The sequence below is a fragment of the Stylophora pistillata genome, chromosome 8 (genome assembly GCF_964205215.1).
Source record: "Stylophora pistillata chromosome 8, jaStyPist1.2, whole genome shotgun sequence".
Taxonomy (NCBI): domain Eukaryota; kingdom Metazoa; phylum Cnidaria; class Anthozoa; order Scleractinia; family Pocilloporidae; genus Stylophora; species Stylophora pistillata.
In genome coordinates this window covers 28,351,761-28,378,713 of record NC_142526.1, presented here as the reverse complement: position 1 = coordinate 28,378,713, position 26,953 = coordinate 28,351,761, and the positions used below count along the sequence as shown (strand labels likewise).

General features: G+C 39.4%; 2 protein-coding genes across 3 annotated transcripts in view; one reads left to right on the top strand and one right to left on the bottom strand.

The window, feature by feature from the left end:
- The window catches only part of LOC111346074 (sterile alpha motif domain-containing protein 9-like), a 42,190-nt gene extending 26,028 nt beyond the window's left edge, over positions 1–16,162 (top strand). For both annotated transcript variants that reach the window (XM_088730404.1, XM_088730405.1), the window contains 6 exons: positions 410–597; positions 2,023–2,176; positions 4,366–4,456; positions 5,148–5,225; positions 5,928–11,788; positions 12,057–16,162. In XM_088730404.1, the coding sequence (XP_088586530.1) occupies positions 410–597; positions 2,023–2,176; positions 4,366–4,456; positions 5,148–5,225; positions 5,928–11,788; positions 12,057–12,158 (6,474 nt within the window). In that variant the 3' untranslated portion in view covers positions 12,159–16,162. The remainder of the gene's footprint in view (positions 1–409; positions 598–2,022; positions 2,177–4,365; positions 4,457–5,147; positions 5,226–5,927; positions 11,789–12,056) is intronic.
- A 5,907-nt stretch (positions 16,163–22,069) lies between these two features.
- On the bottom strand, positions 22,070–23,404 carry LOC148725741 (uncharacterized). The gene has a single exon (XM_088731078.1). It carries the CDS (start codon positions 23,402–23,404, stop codon positions 22,118–22,120), a length of 1,287 nt encoding a protein of 428 aa, XP_088587204.1. The 3' UTR covers positions 22,070–22,117.
- Positions 23,405–26,953: the final 3,549 nt, after the last annotated feature.

The window sequence follows — 26,953 nt, the reverse complement described above, 5'->3', positions numbered from 1 at the left end:
ATATGAATTTATTTTATATGTTGTGCCAGCCATTAATCTGCCAATAATGTTAACTGGGAATAATTGCTTTATGTCAAATTTAGAGGTACATTTCATTGCTGAGGTTTTTGTCATTGTCAAGAATTGATTCAGTAGACATGTTTGAACAGACCAAAGTTTCCTAACAATTCCTGTTTGCTCATTTTGGGAAACAGAAGGCTCTCTCTTCTTTATACTTTCACAAAAACACTGTTTATGACTGCTTGGATTGCTTACCTCTTCTTTGCAATTTTATTTCTTGAAAACTATGAGAAGATCAGCTAAAAGTAATTTTGTGATAGCAATGTTTTGGAAAGATTTGTGTAACAAGTTTCAGGCCCAAATTTCAACTTCATTCAATCATTCACTTTTCATTTTCTTTTCTTTATAGTCATCAAAACTGGAGCTTCTTAAAAGTGAGTCATTTCAGTTTAGCAGCCCTTATCCAGATAGCAAGAGTACCAATAACGACATGGAATCAAACAGTGATGCACAGGCTGCCGATCAGGAGTCACTAAACCAACATGAATCTGTACCTGCAATGGTTCTGAATCCCGGGAAATGTTCGGTTACTAAGAGGTAGGATCTTCTTGAAATTGTTCACAAAGTAATTATTCCAACAATTATATAACTAAAAGAACTTATGAGAATTTACAATTAGACTCAAGTCTAACTTGTCTCTTTTGTTTATCACTAAGAATGCCTTGATTTCAAATGGACTTAGAAGAATCTGCAAAACTAAGTCAGCTTAAGCATACCCTGGAACTTTGATGGTTTTGTAAATGTACGTGTACTTAAATATTCCTTCATTGACTTGACTCTTGGGTTCCCTCCAAATCTTCTTTTGTCGGACATGACCTAAGGGATGATCGTAGATCGGCGAAAGCTCGGAAAACTAAATCATCGTAGCATACCTGGCCTCACTTGATTTACACGTCTGACTTTATAACACTATGCTACTCAAGGACAACATCCAACGCTTGAGTTGCTAACTTTCCATGAAATAGAATCCTTAATCTTTGTAGATTAAGAACCTTTAAACTTAAAATTGTTATCCAGAAATCCAGTTTGTCAGAGCAAGTGAAGCTGAAATTTGAAACAGGTTTTCACGAGGTAGTCATAGAAAAAAGATTGAATGATTAGCAGTGATACAGTCTTATGCAAAATGTATTTTAGGACCATAATTCCTTTGACTGAAAATACATTCTTTTTTCTTACTTTAACATTCAGTTTTAAATTGTATAAATACACTGTTTTTACATTAGAATTCAATGCTTTAGAAGTATTTCATGGACACTTTTCCTCAAATTTATCAACTCTTGAATCACGCTTTATGCTACATATTCATGTTAAAACTGCATGAGTTGTAAAACCGCTGGAAAAGCGGAAACCTCTTTTAAGAACCCAAAGAGGCCTACTTCATCTTATGTGTCAAATGTGTAATATATTTCGCTTCAGACTGCCCTTCAAATTATATTTGTATAGGTAATCACATGAATTCGAGGGCAATTTGGAATAAATAAGGACGAGTAAATTTTTTCAAAGACTAACAAAATTGCATGAGCCCGTAGGGCGAGTGCAATTTGTGATCTTTGAAAAAATTTACAAGTGATTATTTATTCCAAATTGCACGAGAAAATAATGTGATTATGTATTAATAATATACATGAAAAAATACGAGGTAGCTTCTCATAACTACGCAGAAGAAAAGCGCGCGCATCACGTGCAAAATAATTTATTCAAACCCTGCAAGTGACATTGACCTTGACATTGACCTTGACCAATCATTCTGACCAATTAGAATGTCTGGTTTGTTTCTTTCTTTGCACTGAATTAACCCTCTTCAGCACTGAATTAACTGAAAACTGCATTCATCTTAACCAATCAGAACTGAGAAATTTTTTCATGTATATTATTAAAACAAAAATAAAGCTATTGCACTTTGGAGTAGAAATGTTAGCAAAAAAATCTTGATTCTATGGCACATTTCAAATTTGGATACAGCTCAAAAACTCAGGTCATTGTCCACCATAGCTACATTGGTCCACTGTGTCTTCAGTTACCTAACCCATCATCAGTTGCTGATGTAAAAATGGAGATTATGGAGAGGACTGGACTTCCAGTCAGAAACCAGTACATTTATTGTGATGGAAAAAAGGTAAGTGTGACAGGAGAGATTATTCTATATAGAAAATATTCTATTGAGACCCTTTTGTGAAGGTGTAGTCTGATCGTCCGGGTGAGTGTAGTCCTGAGAAGGACTGTTGTCGGTGGTAGTGACTGACGTTTCGACAACCTGTGCGGAAGTCACCATCAGAGTCAAGTGAATGATTGTTGTCAGTAGAATGTTCTTATTCCAATTTGTGTGAAATGATCGGTTGGTTTTGCCGTGATGTTATTGGCTGTAAGACTCAAGTGACGTAAGTCGGTCGTGATTGGTCTGTTTCGATCTGTCGGTTAAGTTAGGTCGTTCTTTTTCGGTCGTTTGTGATGTTTATGTCGTGAATGAGTCGTTTGTATGGGGCGGGTAGTTGTTGACATCTGTTTAGGGGAGTCTGTTCTAAGTTAGTAAACCAGCTTTCCAGAGACAGTCGTTGAAAATAGTCAGTGCTGTAGGTTAGGCATTGCGCAGAGTCCCAGTCAATGTTGTGGTTGGTAAGTCGATGGTGTTCAGCAATGTGATTGCTGACATCACCTTTCCTCGTCGCCCGTCTGTGTTCAGTCAGTCTTGTTGTGAGGTTTCTGCCAGTCTCACCGATGTAGGAGGCTTGGCAGTCGGAACAATTGATCTTATAAATCGTTTCCTGTCTGTTCCTCGGTTCGTCCTTGTCTTTAACGTTGGTTAGTAACTGACGTAGTGTGGTGATGGGTTTGTGGGCGACGCGGATATTGAAGGGTAGGAAGATGCGCGAGATGTTTTCAGACATGCCTTTTATGTACGGTATGGTTGCTGTAGTCGTAGGGGTTACGGTGTCGTTTGTTTCGGTAGTGGTAGTGGGTCGGTGAGTGTTTCGTCGGATGAAGTCGTTGTTGTAGTTGTTCTTTGTAAAAACACGGTGAAGGTATTTGTTCTCGTCGGATAAGCTGTCTGTCGAGTCACATACTAGTTGTTCGCGTCGTGTTAGAGTTCTGATAGTTGTGGCTTTGTGTGATGTAGGGTTGTAGGATGACTCGTCTAGTAATCTGTCGGTGTGTCTCGGTTTCCTGTGAACTGTCGTTCGTAATGAGTTGTCGTTGAGGCTCACCAGGCAGTCTATAAAAGGAAGTTTGCCATTTTCTTCGACTTCTCTGGTAAACTGTATGTCAGTGTTTTGTTCGTTAAGGTGGTTGTGGAATGCGTCAATTTCGTCGTGTCGAACGGCGGTGAATGTGTCATCAACGTAACGTAACCAAAGCGGTATCGATTGTCGGCAAGTCGAAAGGGCGCGTTCCTCGATGTTCTGCATCACAATTTCTGCTAAAACAACAGAAACTGGAGACCCCATGGCAGTACCGTGTAACTGTTTGTAGTGTTTACCGTTGTAATGAAAGTAAGTAGACGTTAGGCAAATGTTTAGCAAGTCCATTAGAACAGACTCCCCTAAACAGATGTCAACAACTACCCGCCCCATACAAACGACTCATTCACGACATAAACATCACAAACGACCGAAAAAGAACGACCTAACTTAACCGACAGATCGAAACAGACCAATCACGACCGACTTACGTCACTTGAGTCTTACAGCCAATAATATCACGGCAAAGCCAACCGATCATTTCACACGAACTGGAATAAGAACATTCTACTGACAACAATCATTCACTTGACTCTGATGGTGACTTCCGCACAGGTTGTCGAAACGTCAGTCACTACCACCGACAACAGTCCTTCTCAGGACTACACTCACCCGGACGATCAGACTACACCTTCACATGTTACCCCCGGGTTCAAGCCATTTACTGAGACCCCTATATCAGCATAAGTTTTTGAGCTCTAGAGAGTTGAGATATTCTTAATCCGTTTTGGTTGAATGCTAGTACACTGAAAGAAGAGTCTCTGAATTACCTCAAATGTGACTTGCACTTAAGTCACGGAACTGTTTTTATCTTAGTTTATCTTCAACTACAACCGAAGTAACACTTAAGGACACAGGCCACGTTTTTAAATCTATTAGAATTACAATGGAATCTATTGCGTTGTCTTCGTTCTTAAAAGCGTACCGACATGGTAAACCTCAGTAGTAAACCTTTAAGAAAGAGTGTTTCAATCAAAAATTGTCAAGATGGTTAAACAGGATTTTTGACGAAAGACGTTGGAAATAGCCTTAACTTTCCATGACATCTTTTTTCGCTTGTCTTTCAAAGCTTTATGACGATCTGAGTCTGGAGTCCTTATTTGATGACAGTCTTGACAGTCTCACGCTAACACTCATTGTGGGCTCTCTTAAAGGTGGAGGTAAGAAAGTGATCTTACATCTATTTTGGTATTTAAAAAAAGGGGTGAACTGTTTGTGGGTTTTAGAAACAATGGACTACGAATTAACTGAGAGAATGCTTTTCAAAATTATAAGCATAATCAGAAATTAAATCAGCTAAAGAGAGTCGGTTACTTTAGCTTGTGCCTGGAGCGTAAACACCAGTGCCAGCAGGAGCTCCCGAAAGAGTTATCAGGATTCAAATTCTCATCCTGGTTAATAAACGTTCTCTGGCTAAAATGCATTTTAATTAGATGACTAAATGGACGATTCAAGATATTGTCTCTATTTTATAAACGAAGCTTTCGCCTAATCTACGGCATCGTCAGGCAAGAATGATGACGATATTGTAGACTGGCAAAATTTTGGTTTATAAAATAGGAATACAGAAGCTCGAGACATTAACTGAATCGTTTATGGAATGGCTCTTCAAAGACCAAAGAGGTGCTCTGCGATAAAAATTCCTTTTTTTTACCCTCTGTGCATCTTAATTCCCTGTGAGTGATGCACTGTCTAATATGACCGTAATGTGGTTGATATCTACTCTACTATAACGAATCGAAATAAACTGTATTATACAAAAAAAGATCATAATCGTCAAATTTTTGCACTAACTTACCTTGAAATAAAGCTCGTTACCAAGATTGAGCTTATCAAACCTTTGAATCGCAGTACTCCCAATGGAGAAACAAGAACAAGCCGAGGGTGCTGTTGGAGGAGAAAGAGATCAGTCAGTCTTGCAAACAGAAGGTGAGTATTATTCAGTAACAATGTCAGAGCACCAAACCTTTTATAATCATTATCTCCCTAAAAGCAATTCAAGGTTACAGGATTCTTTGACCGTTGTTAAATTTCAATTCTACAAATTTATGGTAAATGCATTAGTAAGCCCCCATCTAACACAAGTTTCTAAGAAGCCCCTGTCTCCATTATCGACGTTTTTTCACCTACAGAAAGTCCTGTACGCAGTATTCATAGAGATAGGTGACAGGTCTCACATTTGTGCCCTTGATGAATTTTAAAGAAGTCCTCCCCCCCCCTCCCCCCGAGGGCTTGGTAAGCTTCAGTGATCGGTCGCTAAACCACTGGTACTGGGATTCAAGAAGGAAAGCTAAACTAAACTAAGGCTGATAGTTTCTAAGGAAATTGTTTGGGGCTGCGTCGGTGGGGGTAACGAAATAATTTGAATATATCAAGAAAGTTGAAATGGTAGATTGGCCACCGTTACGATTATAAAAGCTGACGTTTCGAGCGTTAGCGACGAAGGGCTAACGCTCGAAACGTCAGCTTTTATAATCGTAACGGTGGCCAATTTACCATTTCAACTTTGTTGATATATTAGATAGATTTGGATGAGCCTAAATATATGTGCATTTTAACACTTACCTCGAAAAAACTAGAGTTTTATTTCCATTCTAAGCTCTCATCTTTTATTCTCGTTCTATTCTGTAGCGGCACAATCTATGGAAACTTGGAACCCACAGAAAACAGCCGCGTGGCTCTGTGAAATTGGTCTACCTGAGAAGTATGCTGACAACTGTCAAAATGAAGGCATCAGCGGACGCGCTTTATTATTGTTAGCATCAAAAGACCATAAGCAACTATGTTCGGCTCTTAACTTGAAAAAAGGACCCGAAGCCGTCTTGATGGAACGTCTGAAACCGCACTTAGAGACATTTGATCGGGAAAAAGCACAGAAAGCCTGCGCATCTACAGAGGAGATGAAGGGATGGACTTGTGCAAAGCTTTGTCGTTGGCTAAGGGAACTTGGAATATCAGAAGAATGTTTAAAAAAAGCAGAAGAAGAGGAAATTAATGGCCACGCCTTTGTGTTAATGAGGACATCTAGTGAACTGAAGGATTGCTTGGATTTGAAAGTTGGCCCGTGGATTGTTCTTCAGCATGAGGTATCACTGCTATATGAAGGAAACAGTGAAAGAGATTCCGGAGATAAACTCCTCCAGTCATTAGCGACAAAAGATTTGGATGAGCCTAAAAACCCACTAATCCCAGAGGATCCCACCACAACAAAAAAATATTCAGATGCAACACCAAAGCCGCTTCTATCAATGGAAGAAAAAAAGCTTTTACTGCTAAACAACGCCCTTAAAATAGATGTGAAATCTGCAGAAGATCCTGCCGCTGCAAGTATAGGTAGATGTGAAGTGAGATCAATTTTTGTTAAACGTGGCAAGAGTGCAAATCCTCTAGAAGATTTATTTTGCTTTATTGTAATCGCAAAAGAGGAGCTAACAGATGACAAACCTAGAAAGTTATGGACAAAAATTGTGGAGAAAACAGAGGATTGGATGAATTTATTATCTGAAGAGCAGTTGAAGGTATTTCGGTGGAACAAGATATCCAAAGAAATTGTATACTACGAGCCCGGTAGCGAGAGCAGCGGGGAGAGGTTGTCTCTGCGAGATGATGGGAATGTATGTCAGATTCCACTCGACAATCTCAAAGACCGTGAATTCGAAAAGAAGTACTTCGTTATATTGATAGATAAACAGCTGGTGCCCAGTTCAAAGAAGACGTGCGTTTGCAGATTTTCTTCCCACAGAAAACACACAAGACTATATGACATAAAACTAAAACTAGAAAGTCGTTATCATGCGACATTTGATGTAAACCAAATAGACCTAAAGTGGAGCAAGCATTTTAAATCATTAAAGAACGCATCGTGTGGCTTGTTTGAGGATGAGCCATCTTTACCTCAAAGTAAAGGTCAAGGGCCAAATCGTGATAAACTAAGTTATCAAACACCGAGACATTTCAATAGGGACTGTGGAAAAACTAGTTACACTCAAGGTTTTATCTTCGATTGTTGGGAGACTGGCCCAAAAGATATGATCGAACCCATACACGAGTACAAAATACTCCGAACAGGTCTCAACTCTAGCGATGACGATATTTTGGAAAAGTTTGTCTTCGAGACTTTGAGGTTTGCATGTGGCTGTCTTAATGAAAGAACGAATGGAACGATACACTTTGGAGTGGCAGACGAAAAGGAAACCCAAGCCTGTGGGTACAGCCCAAGGGAAATTGTAGGCACCGAGGTCAGAGACGAGCCCTCGTACGGCGAAAAACTAACAGAGTTCATCAGCAAATGCTTTGTTGGCTCAAGTAAAAGTATTGTTCACAGATGTATTCGACCACCTGTTTTTATACCCGTAAGAGGTTCACTCACCGAAGAAGGGTCTAACTATAGGGTGGTTATAGAGGTTGACATTGAACCGGCCTATTCATTTTGTAAAGGGGAGACTTTCGAAGTTTGTTTTAAGGATCTGAAGCGGGAGAAAAAGGATCGTGGAGCTTCAATCTATGTTAGACATGGATCGAGTACGAAGGCAATTGTTGACCTTCCGGAACAGAGGGAGTATATGAAAAACCAGCCCAAGTTAGACGAGGCAAGGAAGGATCGTGAGCAAGCATTACTGAAGCAGCCAGTGGTAAATCAAGAGTCTACTCAAGACCTTTTTAATAAACTCAGGAGACTTCTCTGTGGAAACAAAAAGGTCTTAGACTATTCGGTTTACCCGATTTTAGTTGTGACCAAGCCAGATGCCAGTATGATACAATCCGTTTTAGACGAAACGTTTCGTTTTATTCAAAAAATCAATTGGCTCACAGTCTTTGATTTTGACGATCAAGGTTCAGATATCGGTGGCCTTTGTAAGGTATTCAAGTCTGGCTTTCATTCGCCTCAGGTAGACATACACGAAGCAGAGGATTATGACAAAGATAATGAGGCTGTTGAAAACATCTATTACAAACCTGCCTGGATATTTGGAAATGGTTTCGCGAAACTAAACAAAGAGGCAGCAGGGTTTAGGCAGTGGCACAACTCAGAGCGGAAAAGGGGTCTGAGCAAAGTTATACAATCTTTTGCAAAGACAATTCCTGGAGTGAGGGCAGTAGTGTTGTTTCTGTTGCTGTCTAAAGACTATCAAGCTGTAGCGGACATTTTTGAAGAATTCTGCACATACTTTGATGGTCCTAACCAGTTAATTTACGTGGCTGAGGATTCTGACATTGTTACAGATTGGGAGGTAAATCTTTCAAAAACCTGCCTAGAGGAACATGAACTGCGAGAGAGGGGAATTGTTGGAATGTCGTGGAGTGAATTTCAAGAGTGTGTGGAGCATATGACTTATGGACTAAGCCGGGACCAACGCTATGTCATCATGGCGACGGGAACTCCTTATCCCATGGGAAATGTTTCATTTGGCATTGAGATTGTTAGTGCTAAAGAATGCGAGAGTGAATTAAAAGGTTTAAGCTCTGCAGATAGTTCAAAGATGTCGTCCGAGGTAGAGGAAAACTTTTATCGAGGATATCCTGTGATGTGGAAGAATTTCTGGTTCACTGATTTTCATAAGGATCATGTTCTCCAACGTGATAGTTACCCGAGTTTGAAGAAGTTGATAGAAAATGTGCATTCTCGTGGATCAGAGGGAAGGGTACAAACAATCACCATATATCACCATATAGGTGCTGGAGCCAGTACCATGGCGAGGCAAGCCTTGTGGGATTTTCGTAACAACCCACAGTTTCCTTACCGTTGTGCTGTAATAACAAACATTGATCACAATACTCCCACAGAAATTTTCCAGTTGAGAAAGATTGGCTATGGTGAAGACACTAAAGCAGAGATTCCACCAGTTTTAGCACTTGTTGAGGTTCCAGACGATTTCATGTTTAGAGAGCTGCGGTCACAAGTTGTCGATCAGGCTCTCAAATTTACCAAAACAATTTCTCCTGCTTGTATATTTCTGTACTGCAAACATACGCAAAATCCTAAACAGTGCTATGAAAAAGAAAAAAAATCAAGTGTTTACCTTGAGCAGCAGCTTAGCCAAAGAGAGGTGGTGTGGTTTAAAGAAAAGTACACAGCAATGAAGCAACAACTGGAGGACAAAGACCCAGAACATGACTTTGAGAAGTATGCAAACGAGAACTTGATTTCTTTTATGATAATGAAGGAGAACTACAATCCAGAATACGCTTCCAGTATTGTGGACAGAAATTTGGAGCATATTACTAGCAATGACGAATTGACGTTGTTGAAGTTTTGTTCCCTTCTCAATATCTATAACCCCTACCCAGTGTTTGCGTCGTGTTTTGATACAATGATGCTTTCTCCAAGTGTCCTTCGCAAGAAAATCTTTATGGACTGGGTTGAATACCTCAGCCACTCAGCCCGAATTTTTTTGCGAGAGGTGGACTGTAGTACGCACTACGGCACAGGGAAGGCCATCGCCATAGTTCATCCAGTCATTGCGAATGAGTTGCTTGACAAGATCACAGCAAGAGAAAAAAAAACTGTGAGTGAAGTTGCAGTGGAGTTCTTAGAGTCTCCTTTGCTACAAAGTGATGCGAAGTCGTTCACGTCAGTCATTCTACGTGAAGGAGCAAACAGAATGCTAAAGCACCGAAGGAAGTATGAGTATGGCGATGACGAGCAAACTAAGTTTACACCGTTAATTGAGAAGATTTTATACGTACTAGACATAGATGATAGGAAGCAGCCTACGGAAGAGAGCATAAAGGATGCAGCCATCGTCCTTGAGAAAGGGTTAGAGAAATTCAAGGATCCTATGCTCGCTCAACAAATGGCTAGAGTTTTTTACGTGAATGCTAAAGCCCTATCAGGAAAATCTAAAACAAGCCAGTGCTTTGACAATGCATTAGAGTTTTGCGAGAAGGCCATCGCGATGAATCCGAAGAATTCTTTTCTTTTGGATACCAAGGGCCGCATTTATGAGAATAAAATGAAAGCTTTTTATGGCCATATCCGCGAGCAGAACATCGTGACAAACATAGAAGAGGTTACCCCAGTTTTACCTATTGCTTTTGAGGCCATGAAGTGGTTTCAAGAGTCGCTTGAAGCATCAGTGGATTTTGAAAATAAATATGGTTTTCATGGTCAACTTTCTGTGATGTTCTACCTGTTAGACGTTCTTCGCTGTACAAAATTATTCAGGGGCCTAAGTGGATTACAAAGGTTACAAGGTTATCTATCTTATTGGCAAACTATACCACCAGAGGTTCAATCACCCTGGAGTGACTATCACGAGTTAATTAAAGATCTGAGAAACCGATTCAGTCATTGCATGGAAGGACTTTCAGAGGACTTCACTATCTTTAAGGGAAATACTCCAGCGTCAAAAATGCTACCTAAACAGATCGCTGTATTTAAAGCACAGTATCTAAGTTACTTCGGTGAAGGCGAAGCCGAGGCTTTGAAGATGGAGACAAGCGAGGAGCGGTGGGAGTACCGATGGCAAAAAATCAATCGACATCTTGCTGGAGATATTTTTTCAAGTGTATTCAAAATTACTCAGTTTGATACTGATACTCCGAACAAAACACTTCAGTTACTCAAGCAACTAGCTTATGAGAATTGTTGTGAAAACACAGACAAAGACCGGTATAAAGACCTTTTGCTCTACATAACAACCAGCATGGCTCTTCACTCTCCATACGGCAAGGATTCGAAAAAACAATCAGCCAAGCAAGTGGAGCTGCGAGGCGAGGAGTATAGAGAAATCTACAAATATGTGGATAGATTGTACGCATTGGAAGCGTCAGATGAAAGGTACAAGAGAATGTATACACATTTGCTTAAGGTGATGTTTCTTTGGCCTCGAAAAAATATAGAGTTGAATAATTATCGAGTTCAAGATTTTTACGATTCGTTGCTTAAACTCAAGAAGCGATGGTCTAACAAAGGAAAGGTCGAAATAGACGTTGATAAAATGCGTAAGCAAAACGTTTACAAACATATGGTTTTCAAGAAAGAGCAGAAGCAATACACCACACTCTTCTACTTGGGCCAAGGTGATGGGTTAGACGTCTTTGTGCATATAAATGAACTGCCTCAGTCTCGAGGATCTGTGGACTTTAAGAATCCTTCAGCTACAGGAAGACTCCAACTTCTTAAGGGAGTGGTTGAAAGTAAAAATGTCATCAAAGTTAAGAACCCTTGGGACCAACGTCGAGGCATCGATGTTTACTATTCTTCCTTTCGCCAAGGAGGATTTTCAAAGGAAGAAGTTTCGTTCTATCTAGGCTTCAGTTGGCCCCAGCCCATTGCACTGAACGTTCAATATATTAATAGAAGTCATTTGAAGACATCTGAGGAATCCTATGATCCAGTCTGGGATGATCAAACTCAGTTCAGTGTACCCAAGAATTTTGTCACATATGACGAATACACTGTCAAGATGGGAAAGTTAATGAAAAAACTTAGTGAGATTAATAGCTTAAAAGAGACGAAGAAACGAAAAGGGAAATTGGATGAAAATCAGGTAAAAAATTCAATCGCGGTGTTTAAATTGTTGATACACAAAGCGAAGCGCAGGGGCAAGTTTTTGTGAGTTCTTCGATATGCAAATGTAACATTCATTCACTCAGCTGCAGACACTCTTCGTAACAGTCGAAAGAGCCCGCCATCCTATATGATAACGACAAATGTGTACGCTGTGATCAAAATTGCTTTCATTCACATAACTTCACACAAATTTAGGGCGTGTTAAAATTGTACCTTTCGCTGATTCTCATTGTTTTCTTTCACAGGAAAAGAAACTAAGCCGAGAAGATGACTTGATGAGTCAACTTCACCAGCTGAGACAGAGCTTTTATGCCTTGCATTCCCTTGAAGAAGAAATATTTGACTAACACGGGCATCAAACAAAATTTATGGTAGTATGGCTATGATATGATTCGTAAGTAGTTAAAAAACTTAGGGAGGTAAAATCGTGAGATAGACTTTTCTCGGTGTACCTTGCAGATGAAAATGCTCTGAAATATTCAGCTTTTGCGGCGGAAACGAATCGCATACTCTAGCTTAGAGCCGATATTTCGGTTGACTAAATAATGTTTGACGGTTGAGTGGTAAATCTTTTTATAAAAGTTCTAAACAGCATTACAACTTAGTTTCATCAAGTGGCAAATTTCTTATTTTAGCTTATGACTCAACCTTGGATGATCAGTTCAAAAAGTTAGACATCGTGAGATTAATGTGATCTACAACAGACAACTTTGTGCGCAATTATAACTTAGGAAACGTAAGAGATTTTTCCACCGATACAAAAGTTAGTCAATATCTAATTAAATATAAACCCCAGCTGAGTCGAAAAGAAGGGTTAGAAAACTATTGAGTCGGGGTTGTTTTTGTTTTCTTTGCTATTGATTTTGGCCTATTTCCTTCACAACCATATTTCATTTTTACCTTTAATCAAGTTGCTGACGTGACGATATTCAAAAGATTCTTCTCATAAAAATGGGCAGTTTAGAGATTGCCACGTGTATTAAACCAGTGTAAACGTCGAAAGGAAGTAATTATAGCTTGTTGGTTTTGTGTTGTTTTGTAAACGAATTGTCAATGTTCAGTCTCCACCACATGTTAGGGGAAGGCGTGAAACGATGAAATTATTGAAACCAATGAAACTGGTGTCCCAAGACTTTTTTCAATCACCATTCACACGTCTGAGTTGATTATAAGCATGAAGTTCAGTCATGCACACTGCAAAATGGTTAACCATTGTACAATTAAGACCAGAAACTTCCAAAAATATTCTCGTCATTAGTCTAATGCCGTCAATGAAAAAGAACTTTCACTTCCCTGCGATCTAAAAAAAGTCAAGACTTGATCATTTGCCATCTATTTTAATTTTGGTGGGGGCGGCAAAGTGAAACCACTCAACCATCGGTAGTTTAGAAAATATGGAATGCCAGAATTCGGAACCGGAACCGGAATACTGGGAATACCCGGAATACCCGGAATTCTCGGAATGACCGAAAAAGAATTAATTAAAAAAAAATAAAAGTATAAAAGTAAATTAATAAATAAATAGGAATATTGATGATTAAAAATTAATGGTAAGTTCACAACTTAACTTGAAACAATTTAATACAAATTTTTCCTCTGAGGGTCCTTAGAAAAAAAACACTTACCGGCACAGTTCATGGAGATGCACGTATTAGAATTTAAAAACTCAGGCCAGTAGCCCATACAGCCTAAGCGACGAAATATTTCTACTCTCCCTTCCCCCTGGATGGGATGCTAGTCCATCACATGGTTACTCCCCGTTTTAAATTCGCCTCCACCCATTTTCACACCTGTGGGATGTTTAGGACGCCATGACCGTTGGGCCGCCACGCTTTTCCAACCGGAACGATTGCAGAAGATTAAACAAATGCGATATTTCCAATTAGTTTAACAGTTCAATTGTAAGCTCCCCAAAATCAAATACAATTGGGGAAAACATTGTTTGCGGTTTCACTGTTTCAAAGACTTTAATGAGTTAGAGATAACTGTAAGAAACTCAGTAAGTTTGCCAATTTTTAAGAAGTGTCTTTTTTCTGCTTTTTATAATTAAGTATTTTTTTAATGAATTTTTGCAGTGTATATGTTGTAATCATTTTTATATTTCGATTTTAGCTCAAATTTCTATATTTTAATTGTATTTTTATATAATACACGTCTAGTATTTAGGACCTCTATGTAAACCACTATTGTGATGGAGCTTCCTAATAAAAGATTATTATTATTATTATTATTATTATTATTATTTACTTATTAATTTACTTCTATTTTTTAAAAATTTATTATTTTTCGGTCATTCTGGGTATTCCGAGTATTCCGGTTCTGGTTCCGGTTCCGGTTCCAAATTCCGGCATTCCATATTTTCCAAACTACCCTCATCCATCAAGGTGCACTTTTGATCAGCCGAGGCCACCCACATATCTGAAAGGTTTGTTCAGCTTTTCAAAACTGCCGGCCGTTTGCTTACTTGTTCAGTCGATTAAAAGCGTAAATCATGCCCGCAGTTGCCACACAGCAGATCTTTTCTTCCCACCACTTAGCATGACCAAGTTGATGGACAAATAGGTAAGCAGCGAAAGAGCAAGAGTGGATATTTCAACTGACATAAGTACCTTGAAAACTTAAACACGTAGGAATAATATAGGTTCGATGGGACTCACACTATGAAGCGATTGATAGAAGGTCTTGTTCTACGTGGTCTATGTGTTAAGTGATGGTCTCTCCGCTCTTGGCTTCTAGACTGCATGTCATGGAGGTTACGCTTGTGAAAGAAATCACTGAACGAAAAAAATAGCGACGAGCCTCCTCGCTGTCCTCTTTTCCCCTTAATTTATAACTTGCTCACACCCTATGACCGTGTGCGTCTCCTAGTCTGCTCAAGCCTCTGCGGCATAGACAGAATAAAATTGAAAGGCCTGTCAATCAGGCTTAGGACAGGAAGAATAGCTGACATGAGTAAGTGACCGCAACATTTGCCTCATTTGATAACTGCCCACAGGAGCGGAAGCAGTCGATGTAGAATGTCTTGGTCCACGGAATAAAACCTCTCTATTCCATGCAGTTTCCTTATATGTACTGTCTAGAGGTAATCGAGAATATTTTGTAGGACTCCGAGCGTTTTTAAATACCATTAAAAATAGTACTGGTAGGAGTGAGTAAGGGGTGAGTACTAAACCGAGAAGTTTCCTTTGACGTAATACAAAGCTAATCATAGTTGTCACGCAATTTACGGATAGGAGACATCTCCGATCAACTGGTGCCTTTGAACAGGCACCAGTTTCAAAAGAGGTAAAAATTCAAAAGAGGTAAAAAGTATTCTTCATACCTTGGAATGGTATTTAAGAGAAGCCGCCAGAATATTTCGAGAAACGAAAATCAGTGACAAAAACTCTAATTTCTTTTATTTTGCCAAAACATCCCTTTCCGTGAACTAGTTTCGAAAAAAATATATTAAAGTTCCAGCGGTTTTTTTTCCGGCTAAAAATTTAAAAAGTTTGAAAATTCGTTAAGAAAGCCGTTTTCGCCTTGCCTAAACGGTCAAATGGTCACGCAACTTTAGGAAGATGTTGGCAGCGCTAAGAAAGTCTATTCACCATCAAACTTTGCACAATAATTACAATATCACTGCAAAGTGATCTTGTAGCTATTTTGCCGACTGGGTTTGGAAAAAGTTTAATTTTCCAAGCTCTAGTGTTGCTTGCACGCTTCGAGGCCAACGACGATAAACGGCCCGTTGTGTTGGTTATAACTCCACTTACATGCATCATACAGGATCAAATACTCGAACTTGAATCTCTTGGTTTAACTGGTTGTAATCTAACCTAAGCTCTCGATAATTTGGATTCATTATCGCAAGTTGATCTGGTATACGCTTCGGCCGAGAGTGCAATCGATGAACGTTTCACAAACTTCCTTAAAGATAAAGATAAGGGATTTGTGTCCAGAACAGTTGCTCTGATAGTTGATGAATCAAACACGATTCAAACTTGGACTGGCCTGAGGTAAGAAAAAGTAAAATTCGAATACTTGATGTGCATGATGTAATCAATAGGAGCGGAATTCCGAGCCGCTCGCGAAGCAAATTTTGTCTTCTTTGTACTAAATAACACTTACGACCAATATTTTGAATTAGAGCTCGAGTTCTCAACCGAAGATGGACATGAAGCCTTTTCCAAGAGTTCATAAAACTTGCAAAAAGTGTTCACTTTTCGGGCACAGGTAAGGCAAACAATTTGGGAGAGATTTGGCTGTTTTGCGAAGTAAAATCCAAGATCTTGAAGGCGGTCCGCGATAACATATTGGAATTCTTCTCTCTGACTTGCTTTAAAGATATTAATAAAGCTTTTGAACCCAGTTCCTAACTTGATTCTTAACTTATCTCCACAAAAGCGGCAAATTGACGGAATATCTATATTAGGCTTCCTACCCCTCTTAGGTTTTTCTTTGAAATTTTCCTTGTCGTCCGACATTTTCATTCACGTGCGGCAGTGTTTTGACAGTTTGCATAGGTGAGTGCTCTGCTATTTTTAGTGTTTTCCATGCTTCACTGGCGTACGTCTTAAAATTGGATCAGTTGGATCGCGGCGTTCCTAACCGACAGACACCAAGCTGTAAGAATAGGTACAACACTATCAGATTGGAAATTCCTCAAGGGAGGTGTGCCGCAGGGAACTAAATTAGGAGTGATACTTTTCACAATAATGACAATCAATCTTTTAGCTGATTGGCACCTGAGAGTCAAGTTTGTGGATGACACGTCTGCCATAGAAATACTACCCAGGAACTCTATCAGTCTACTCAATACGATCGTTTCTAACATTCACGATTTTTCCATGGACCATAACATGAGACTAAACCCTACCAAATGTAAAGAGACGTTAATTAACTTTATGTGGTATCCTAATTTTACTCTCAGACCATTAGTTATTGGTAATAACACTATAGAACGCGTATCGACTTACAAGAGTCTAGGAGTATTCATCGATAGCGACCTTTGGTGGAATAGTCATGTTAACTACATATATAAAAAAGCTTGCAAGAAGCTCTACTCTCTACGTATTCTACATCGAGCCGGCGTTGACCAAGGTAGCATGTTAAAGGTCTATACAAGCGCTGTTAGATCTGTTATGGAGTACGCCGTACCAGTATGGCAATCCATTCCAGGTTATCTGTCAGACAAAATTGAATCCATGCAGAAAAGGGCGCTTAAGATAATTTTCCCATGTGCCGATAGTTACTCAGAAGCCCTCGAGTTAGCACGGGTGGAGACCCTTGCGTTTAGAAGAGATAAGATACGTAAAGAGTATATGTGCAAAATGAAGGACTTAAACCACCCTCTCCATCCTCTTCTACCAACACGCTTAGACGATACCTGTCCCCATAAACTCAGGCACAAATCAGACCAGTTGTATCTTTACAGAAACGTTACTATCTGTAGAACGAAGCGCACCGAAGACTTTTTAACTTTTAAGTATCTTTAACAAATGTGATGTATGTTCCGTGTGGTGTATATAACTTGTACTTAATGTATACAGAAATGTACATAGTCGTTCTTATTAAGTTTTCATTGTATCATAACTCGTTAATTCAGTAAGTTACTGCAAGAGAGTTTAATAACTATTATTATAATTATTATTATAAATTCGCGCTTGGTGATTGAATAGTTTTGACAGTAGTTGATTGACATTCGAAACACGATATGCATAATTAATCGGTGGGAGTTTGGAAAAATCCACGGGGTCGCTAGCAAGCCCTTCCTTTCCTCTCCCCAAGCCTCTCTCCGCTTGGCTCCCCACCCCCTTCCCTCCTCCCTCTAGGGCCGCTACGCAGGCTAAGTTGCTTTGTTCGAGTGCCCATTAAATGCTGAATTTAAATCTCCTCGCAAGACGAGACAGAGTCACTCAAAGTAGAATCAAAAAAGAGAAAACTCTTCCAAGACTTGCAAGAAAACGTTGCAGGTATAAAGTTTTGTGAAGTTATGACGCAATCTCGAACCATGGACATTTCCTAATTCGTACAGGCGTGCCTCTTATCGAGCTTTGAAGTGTATATCTCTTTCAGGTGAAGAAATTGAAAGGGGCACATCGCAACCGAACGAAGAAATAGAAAATATTCCGCCAACGTTAACTCAATCCTCCGCTAAAAAGGGAAAAAAGCTGTTCAAGAAACCTACGGTGCCAATATATTTGTCTCCGGCAAAACAGGTACAATGATCCCCGTGAGGCACAATCCAACCAGTTTGAAATCAGACCTTTTTTTCTGCCACAAAGAGTTTTAGGTGTAGCTCACTTTATATTTAATCTTTTGATACCTTTAGGGATGTCGTGAAGCAAAAACAGAGCAAGACTCCACAAGAACCATAATTGCCAGACAATTGCGTCCGCGAGCTGTCAAATATAACTAGAATTATTAAGTCAATTTTAAGTTAGCGCAGAAAAGTGGCGGCTTTTCACTTGAGAAATATGCGCTGAGCGAGCGGAGTTATTTGAGACCATCACAAATCGTAGTATTAGTAATAAATGTTAATAAATAATAGTAATTGAACTGAGTGGAGTATAATTTGGGCTGAAATCATACGCGTGATTTCAAAATCGAACGAATGCGCAGCGCGAGTTCGATTTGAAATATTAAGTATGATTTCAGACCAAAATTGTACGACACGAGGTTCAATTACCATTTTACTATATCCATTTTGAAATCGCCCAGATACAGGACTTGGTCAATTCAAATATTTTATTGGTGCAGTACTGAGCCGGTTTTTAAATAAAAAGAGGAACCGGAAAGGCTTGTACATCTTATTTTGTATGCAAAACAGAAAGACTTTGATGTGATATGTCAAAAACTCAGTCAAGCGTACAATTATGCGATTTAGAGCAAAAAATGGTGCGATTCGTGAATAAATCGCACCAATTAGAGCCAATCAGATTACAGGGGCCAATCAGATTACAGGGACCACCAGTGATTTCAAAATGTATGTAATAAATGTGCTTAATTCTTAAACTTAATTGATTATGGAATTATAAATCGTCCACGGATTTTGTTGTTCTTTTACCTACGAATGAAACATTGAGATTGTGTTTACTATTTAATGTTCGTGGAAATGAACAAATCGTTCAGACACAATTTTAGAAGTGCAACTTTGCCGAGTCTAACTAATGTGCGGGGTTGAATTTGTTATTACAATCTTTGACTTATAGGTGATGTTTTCATCAAACTTCTGTTTGTTAAACAATAATAAAGATGCTGGAAATACAGTAACTTTTTTTCATTTATATATTAACTAGTTCTTAAATCTCGATAAAATTAGATTTGACGTATACATCGATTCTGTAATCTTAAATTGTTTAGTAAAATAGGAATAAAATCTTTAAATGTTAGTCGTCCAAATTTCCCGCAAGCGCTATGCTGTCATACGGCTCTCCTGTTTTCGTGATCGTCGTTTAGGAGATAGACAGAAATACCCAATTCGCTGGGACTCAGACTTCCGTCGTTATTTTACACGCCCATGACAACAGAAACTACCCGCTCCAGGACGAAGAAAGTTCATCAATCCCCACTATTACAGATATAAGGTGAAAGAGGTCGTCCACACAAGTCCTCATCGTGATGACATCAGGAAGACCGTTCAGAGTTAAGACTAGCCGTGATCTCAAGCGAAACCCTGCAGCTCATATTTGACATGTTTACTCGATAATTTTAGGCTACAACCCAAACCTTTTTTTACGTTTCTGTGAAAACATGCCAAGGACGATGGTAAACTTACCACGAGTAACTAACTGAAGGTTTGAAGTTGAATTTGAACACGCAATTAACAGATCAGAGTTACTTTTTTCGTTGATCAACAAAATTCAAATTTATCGGTAATTCAGAATATCTCTGTTCTAGAAAATGTTGCTGTTCATGGCGGTTTCGTAGATAACTGAAACGATTAATCGTTTGTCTCACTATTGTATTGTATTGTAATCTTTATTTAGACATGATCAATTCATCAGCCTATAAAAATACATATCACATACGCTAAGATATTGAAAATTAAAACTACATACTATAACACTAAAGCTGTTTTCCGTGAATGCCGTGCGTTAGACTTAAAGAATGTCATTGATCTTACGTTTAAATAACCCCAGAGACTCTGTGTTCCTTATATCGCGTGGTAAACTGTTCCATAATGTGGCGCCATTGTAGCTAAAGCTTTTTCTGTAATAATTAGTGCTCGATAGTGGAACATTAAGCTTATTTTCAGAGTCCCTGAGGTCATAAGCAGAGTCACGCCACGTAAACTTTGAATATAGATACCTTGGAGCTAGCCCGTGCAGACATCTAAACATCATGGTGGCTTTATGGACTTCCTGCTGGCGAGCAAGATTTTTCCACCCTAAAAACTCGAGTCGCTCAGTTGCATCAGCATCATAGTTAGAGAATGTCAACAGACGGGCTGCTCTATTCTGCAATTTCTGCAGTTTGTCTCGTAGCGTTTTCCCACAGCTACCCCAAACAATGTCACAATAATCAAAGTGAGGTTTTACTAAAGCTTGGTAGATGAGTTGTAAGGTTGATGCTGGGATCAGGTGCCTAATTCGCTTTAGGGCCCCGATACCAGAGGCGATCTTTTTCGTTAGTTTTTCGATGTGACTATGCCAATCGAGTTTATCGGCTATTATTACACCAAGCGATTTTGTAGCTGAAACCTGGCTCACTTGAGTATTGTTCATTCTAATTGTTGGTGAAGCTGTGAGAGTATTCAGTCTCTGCCTCGACTCTATTAGCATGAATTCGGTTTTAGTCATGTTCAACGTGAGTTTGTTCGCTTGTAGCCAGTTGAAGACGTTTTCTAGGTCTTCATTTAGACAAAACTGAACGTTCTCAAGATTGCTTCCCGCATATGTGAGGTGCGTGTCATCGGCATACATTCTCGGTTTACAATTTGATAAGCAATTTGGAAGATCGTTGATATATAATAAGAACAATAATGGACCGAGGATGGTCCCTTGGAGGACGACGCAAGTCAACGAGTAGCTACTGGATAGCAACCCGTTGACAGAGCATTTTTGTGTTCGGTTTTCCAAATGTGACTGAAACCATCTTAAAGATTTTCCATGTATACCATAATAGTTTAGTTTCGATCGAAGGATCTGATGATAAACAGTGTCAAAAGCTTTTTTCAAATCTAGATTAAATGACTCCATTGATTTTCTCGTTATCAATATTATATGCCCAAGAATCTGTCGCTTCCAACAAAGCTGTTACAGTTGAATGATTAGCACGAAACCCTGATTGGTTTTGACATAAAATATCGTGCTCTTCCAAATAGGCATATAACTGTTCATAAACTATCCTTTCAAACACCTTCGCCATTACCGATATTGTGCGGTAATTGTTAGCATCACCGCGGTCACCCTGTTTATAAAGAGGGGTAATCCTTGCATATTTCCAGTCGTCGGGGAACGTCCCTTGGCTAATAGATTGATTGAAAATATCACATATCGGCACACAAATAAGATCAGCACATTCACTGATAAACCTAGCAGATATTTTGTCAAGGCCTGTTGCCTTCGACTTGTCAAGTTTATTTAAAAGTGAAAACACTTTAGTTGGATTGGTGAGTTGGAGCTTAAACCGTTTATCTGTTGCGGTAAGATATCTTTGATAGCGGCTGATAGTTTCGAAAGAAACTGTTTGGGGCTGCGTCGGTGGGAGTAACGAAATAATTTGGATATATCAACAAAGTTGAAATGGTAAATTGGCCACCGTAATGATTACAAAAGCTGACGTTTCGAGCGTTAGCCCTTCGTCGGAGCGAAACAACATGTTTATGGGGAATGTCGGCGATGGAGTTGCTAAAAGTGACGTGAGACAGTCAAAATAAAGAAACATAACCCTTGTTTTATTGTGCTACAACCACAGTTAGCTTTCTCTCCCGGCTCTCAAAATAAACAAGTCAAGAATGATTTGTTCGATTCATTCTTAATGAAAGTATGGTTTGGCCAGCAAACTCAAGTTCGATGACTGTCGCGACAATTTTCCCTCAAAAACAGTGAATGAACTGCACATCGCGGCGAACTATTTGGTATCCCGGAATATGAACTTCTTGATCTCGAATACTCTCGTTCAGTTTCGTTTCATTTATGGAAACAATATCGATATCATTGTTTGCTAATATGATTCTTAATTCGTCTATATGAGTAATTAATTGATTAATATTGAGTGATGCCATTCTAAAACCGCCCAAAGGAGGCAATATTGAGACAGATTTTTGGGCCTTTTGGTTGTTTAATTGATCCCGCACGGCATTGACGGACAGCACATTATCTCATTCTAGGTGCGATTTAAAATTATTATAAAACTGCTCATTACCTTTAAAATTTAAGTGCAGTCCACCTTTGTTGAGTCCACTATGAGATATGTTCTCATGATGGATTAATTTCCATCCATTTTGATGGCAGAACTTCTTTAGATGCTTGTTGGCTGTTTTCACTGCCTGGTCCAGCTTATCTTTTCTGCATACAAGCTCCGACAGCGTAACTGTAGTATCGCAGGTGCCCTCGATCTGTCTCGCGAGATCCACAATCGATTCCGCAACAGCCTTTGGTTCCCTGGTTTTAAGATCATTTGTCCCAATGTGTAAAATCCCTTCATTGGGCGAAGATTCCAGATTTGGCTTGAGATAGTGATTCATGGCCATTGTCGTAGCGCCCAAGAAAGGCTTGACTGTAACTCTGTCGCCAACTGCTTTTCCCAGATCTTTTCCAGGTATTCTTGAGATCATCGAATCTCCTATGAGCAGGGTTGTGCGCTCTTTTGGTTGTTTTTCGGGTTCGGATTCTTTTCCTGTCAGGGTGTTATTAGGACCTCCTTTACCTTTCGATTTCTTTCTTTTGTTCTTTGATTTCACAATGAAGCCTTGTTCTTTGTTGGCGCAAGGTGTTGACTCATCCATATTTTGGACAATGGTATGTTCGTTAGAGGTGTTACTCATTAAACGGCATTGAGTAGCTGCTTCTCTGGATACGATTTGCAATGCAAAACTTAAAGAATCGCGTTCATGGACTAACTTTTTATTTTCTTCCTTCAAAGATAGAATTATCTCCCTAAGTCGAGAATTTTCGGATCTCAGGTCTTCCTCATTAGGTTTCTCTTTTATATGAGCCCATAAGTTCAGCACTTCAGATTTCAGACAGTCCAACTCCTCTTGTACTGATTTGGCATTCTTGTTAAACGCCGGAGTAGAAGCTTCTTCATTCACGAGAATAACTGAGTCGTCATCAACCGGTAACTGGAGTAGCTTCTTCAGTTTGGCTTTCATTGCTTTTGCATCCGGACCTTGGACTTGAAGGGTACCGGTACTGTTAAATAAAACCAGCGTGATTGTCTTCGACTTCAAAGAACTAGACCTTTCAGAGGGACTCGCGGTTGCAGAAACTTCCAAATTCAGGACTTTCGAAAAAAATCCCTGAAGTTGTGTTAGGCTCCCTTTCCACTTGAATAGACTTTGTTTGTCGTCCCAAAGTAGATAGTGGTTTAAGGGAGATGAAGAAGGTTCAGTGGCAACAAATTCGGCGGAATTCGTGGAGCCTTCAGATACACGTCCGCACGCCATCATGCGTGTTTGAATGCCGGTGAACGTTAAGACACACGACCCGAGTCTGGTGGGTAAACCAGATAAGTTTCACGATGGAAGGTTCACTCTTAAGTAATCGCTCGTAAATTTATCTCTTCAAAGATTCACCCTTAAATTTTCGCTCATAAACTAGTGCATCGTAAAGGTTGGGCCGCGTTTCGTTCCCCAAAAAGGTATAATCTTTCTCTTAACTGTCCTCCATGCCTCGTCCTTTTCAAAATGGCGGATAAAATTTTTGAAACTATGTCGTCCTCAGGCTATCAAATTATTGATTACGACCTTTCGACTGTTATACTGCTAGTCTTCTTCAAGCGACAAGGTCGAAAGTTTACTCATCGCTATTATATAGCAGTAGTAGTAGTAGTAGTAGTAGTAGTAGTAGTAGTAATAGTAAAACTTTATTAAAAGTGTCAAGAGCCGTCTAGCTAGGGAAAAATCCCTTACTAATTTGGGGACACTAAAAAAGACTAGGAGCTATTTACAGTTGTCTATATATTAAAACTAAGAGAAAATCCATAGTTAACTAGTTACGGGATTTGTAATAAAAATATATAAAATTCAAGAGGAGCAGAGGCTACAGCGTGTGCAGCCATCCAAGAGCTCACTTATAGGTGGTTTACAACCAATCTCCAGAGAGACAGGTAACAATGGTGAAAGGAACAAAAGCTGGTGGACGAACAAAAGGAGCTGATAATGAGATGTCTATTGTTTACGTCCACCAACATGGCGGCGATGACCTAACGTGCAAACCACCTATACTGAGTTGGCGTATCTTGCCTTTAAACGACTTGAGGGTCTCGACCTCCCTTATACTCTTGGGTAATTTTGTCCATAGCCTGGGCCCTAGAAATCTAATAGAGTGTTTGCCATAAGTGACTGTTTGTAATTACTATTGTGTACTTTAAAGACGTTGCTTATATATGCAGGACACAGTTTATGCTTTGCTTTGTACATGAGGATGCATAGGTCCTGTAAGCGCCTATTTAGTAGAGTGGGCAAATCTTCCCTCTCTAATAACTGTTCGTAACTAGAATTATAGTTCTTGAAAACCGCCCTAAGTCCTCTTTCTTGTAGTCTTTCAAGCTTTCGAGTGTCGCTCACTTTGAAAAAGTGCCACACTAGGTGACAATACGTGAAGTATGGTAGAACCGCGCTTTTGAAAAGTATTAGCTTAGATTTCGTAGGAATTAAATTACGTAATCTCATTAGAACGCCAATTCTCTGACTAGCTTTTTTGCAGATAGAGATTATATGCTCAGAGAAATTTAGCTTGGAATCTAACTCTACTCCTAGAAGGTTAATGTTATCTTTGGTTTGGATTTCAACATTATTCACACAGATGTTACTGTCATTTTGAGTGAAGCCCAAGTTCAAAACGTGATACTTCTCAAGGTTTCCCGCCGGTAAGTTAGAGTCATACCACGTTGTTGCTAAGTTGGCACTGTCCTTTAACTGGGATGTGACAGCTGCCTGATCTGCACCTGCGTGGTAAATCTGGTGGTCGTCTGCATACATAGACAATTTCGCTGTAAGACAGTAGGATAGATCCTTCTGGAAAACATTCCATAAGAACGGGCCGAGCGCGGAACTCTGAGGACAGCCACGACTCACAAATCGGCTCGAACTAACATGACGGCCGATCTTTACTTGATATTTCCGTTCATTTAAATAGCTGTTTAAGAGTTGAATAGCGCTTTCCTGGAGACCGTACGCTTTAAGCTTGGAATAGAAGTAGTGGTGGGTGCAACGAGTCAAATGCCTTTGACATATCTGTTGAAAGTATGCTCACTACCTGTCTTTGATCCCTCGCAAGTGTCTAATATTCTACTAGATTGATCAAAGTTGTTTCGCAGCTGTGAGCTTTGCGATACGCAGATGAGTTCTAGTAAAAGCGGCTTCCCAAAGCGGTGTTGATCTGCGCTCCAACCAGCTTCTCAAGAACTTTGCTTACACAAGGTAAGAGTGTTATGGACCGGTAGTTTTCCTTCGCATTCCTGTCATCTTTTTTGTATACTGGAGCCCAATACCCAAACTTCCAAACGTCTGTATGGGAGAATCTTGACCGAGGTTGCCAGTACAGACCGAACGCAGTGAGGTCTGTACCAGCGAGCGAGGTCAAGATTCTCCCATACTGAGACCGACCTACCTCGGTTAATAAGATGTTTATTATGTGGCTGTGTCTTATATGCCAATTTTCTATTTTCTTTGTACCTTTTTTTTTCTGGACCGGTCTAGACGCCGGTCTAGATGGGAAAATCTACACCGCTTTCAATATTAATCTCATCCAATCAAATTCGTGAATTCGGTAGTTCCCAGTCTTTGTGAGACACAGCCATATAATAAAAACAGATAATATATTATTGCGTAAACAATGCGCGAGAAAGCGACCATAGCGCGTTTGCTTTTAATGTTGCAAAAAAATAAAGAAAGAAATAAATCCACGTATATTTGCAGTAAACACGTACAGGCATCGAACATATAAAGTTGCTTACAGTTAAACCGAGTGTACTCCCTTAACGCCCAAAGTACATTGTTTCCGCGACACGTCCGTGATTTTAAAATTCGCACATTTCACCACACTAAATTTCCGAGTTTTAGCAAAAATAATTTCGTATTTTTTATCAAAATTCTGTATTTGGCATCAATTCATTTAGCGTTGTTATTTGAAACAAATCCTAAAGGACGCTAGCGCGAAAGTCTTCTAACATTTCATTACCCAAGTGGCATGAATTGGTCTCATGATAACGATTACCTTAAGGTCGTCATTCATCTTGTTATACTCGTGACATAATCGTTGCACGTGCATACCATGAGGTAATCGGATATCCCAAGGGACGCAATAGAGCACATGTACTTGACAATAATGTAAGCTTAATCATTGTTCAGTTGATTAAACCAGACGTGATTTATACTATACCTTCTCGATTTATTACACATATCTTCTAAGTTAATACCACCGTTTACTTGCTTTTGGACCTGGAAACGTGTGGTTATTCACTCAATAATTTTTTTCATGATTATTGACATAATGTTTATCTCCTTTTCGCGTTATGATATGTTCGCGACACTTATTTTTCGTGTCGCGTTAAGGCGGCTGAACACAGCTTTTGATACCTTTGTTTCTTTCACCATTTTCTCTAAAACCCTTGATCTCTCGGTCACCAAAACTGGCAGCAAGCAAGTTAGCAACACAAACTTTATATTTTTGATAGTTAAGCTGACGTATGTGCCGTTGCCATGGTGACGTGAATAGATATAAACAGGTAGTTAAAATCGGTTTTGTTTATTTGTAGAAAATCTAGTCATTAGATTTTCTTTATAACTTGCATGCAACAAGCTTGTGACGATACTCATAAGTTAACACCATTTTGCTAACAATTTAACAGAGATCTTCAATTCTCCCTTGTTGAAGGTTCACTCGATTTTGTAGAATTTCCTTTGTTTAAAATCAATTTTTTCAATACTCCAGTTACCTCTTTCCTAAAGTATTTTCTTGCCAAATTTCGTGAAATTCTAATGAGTGGTTCT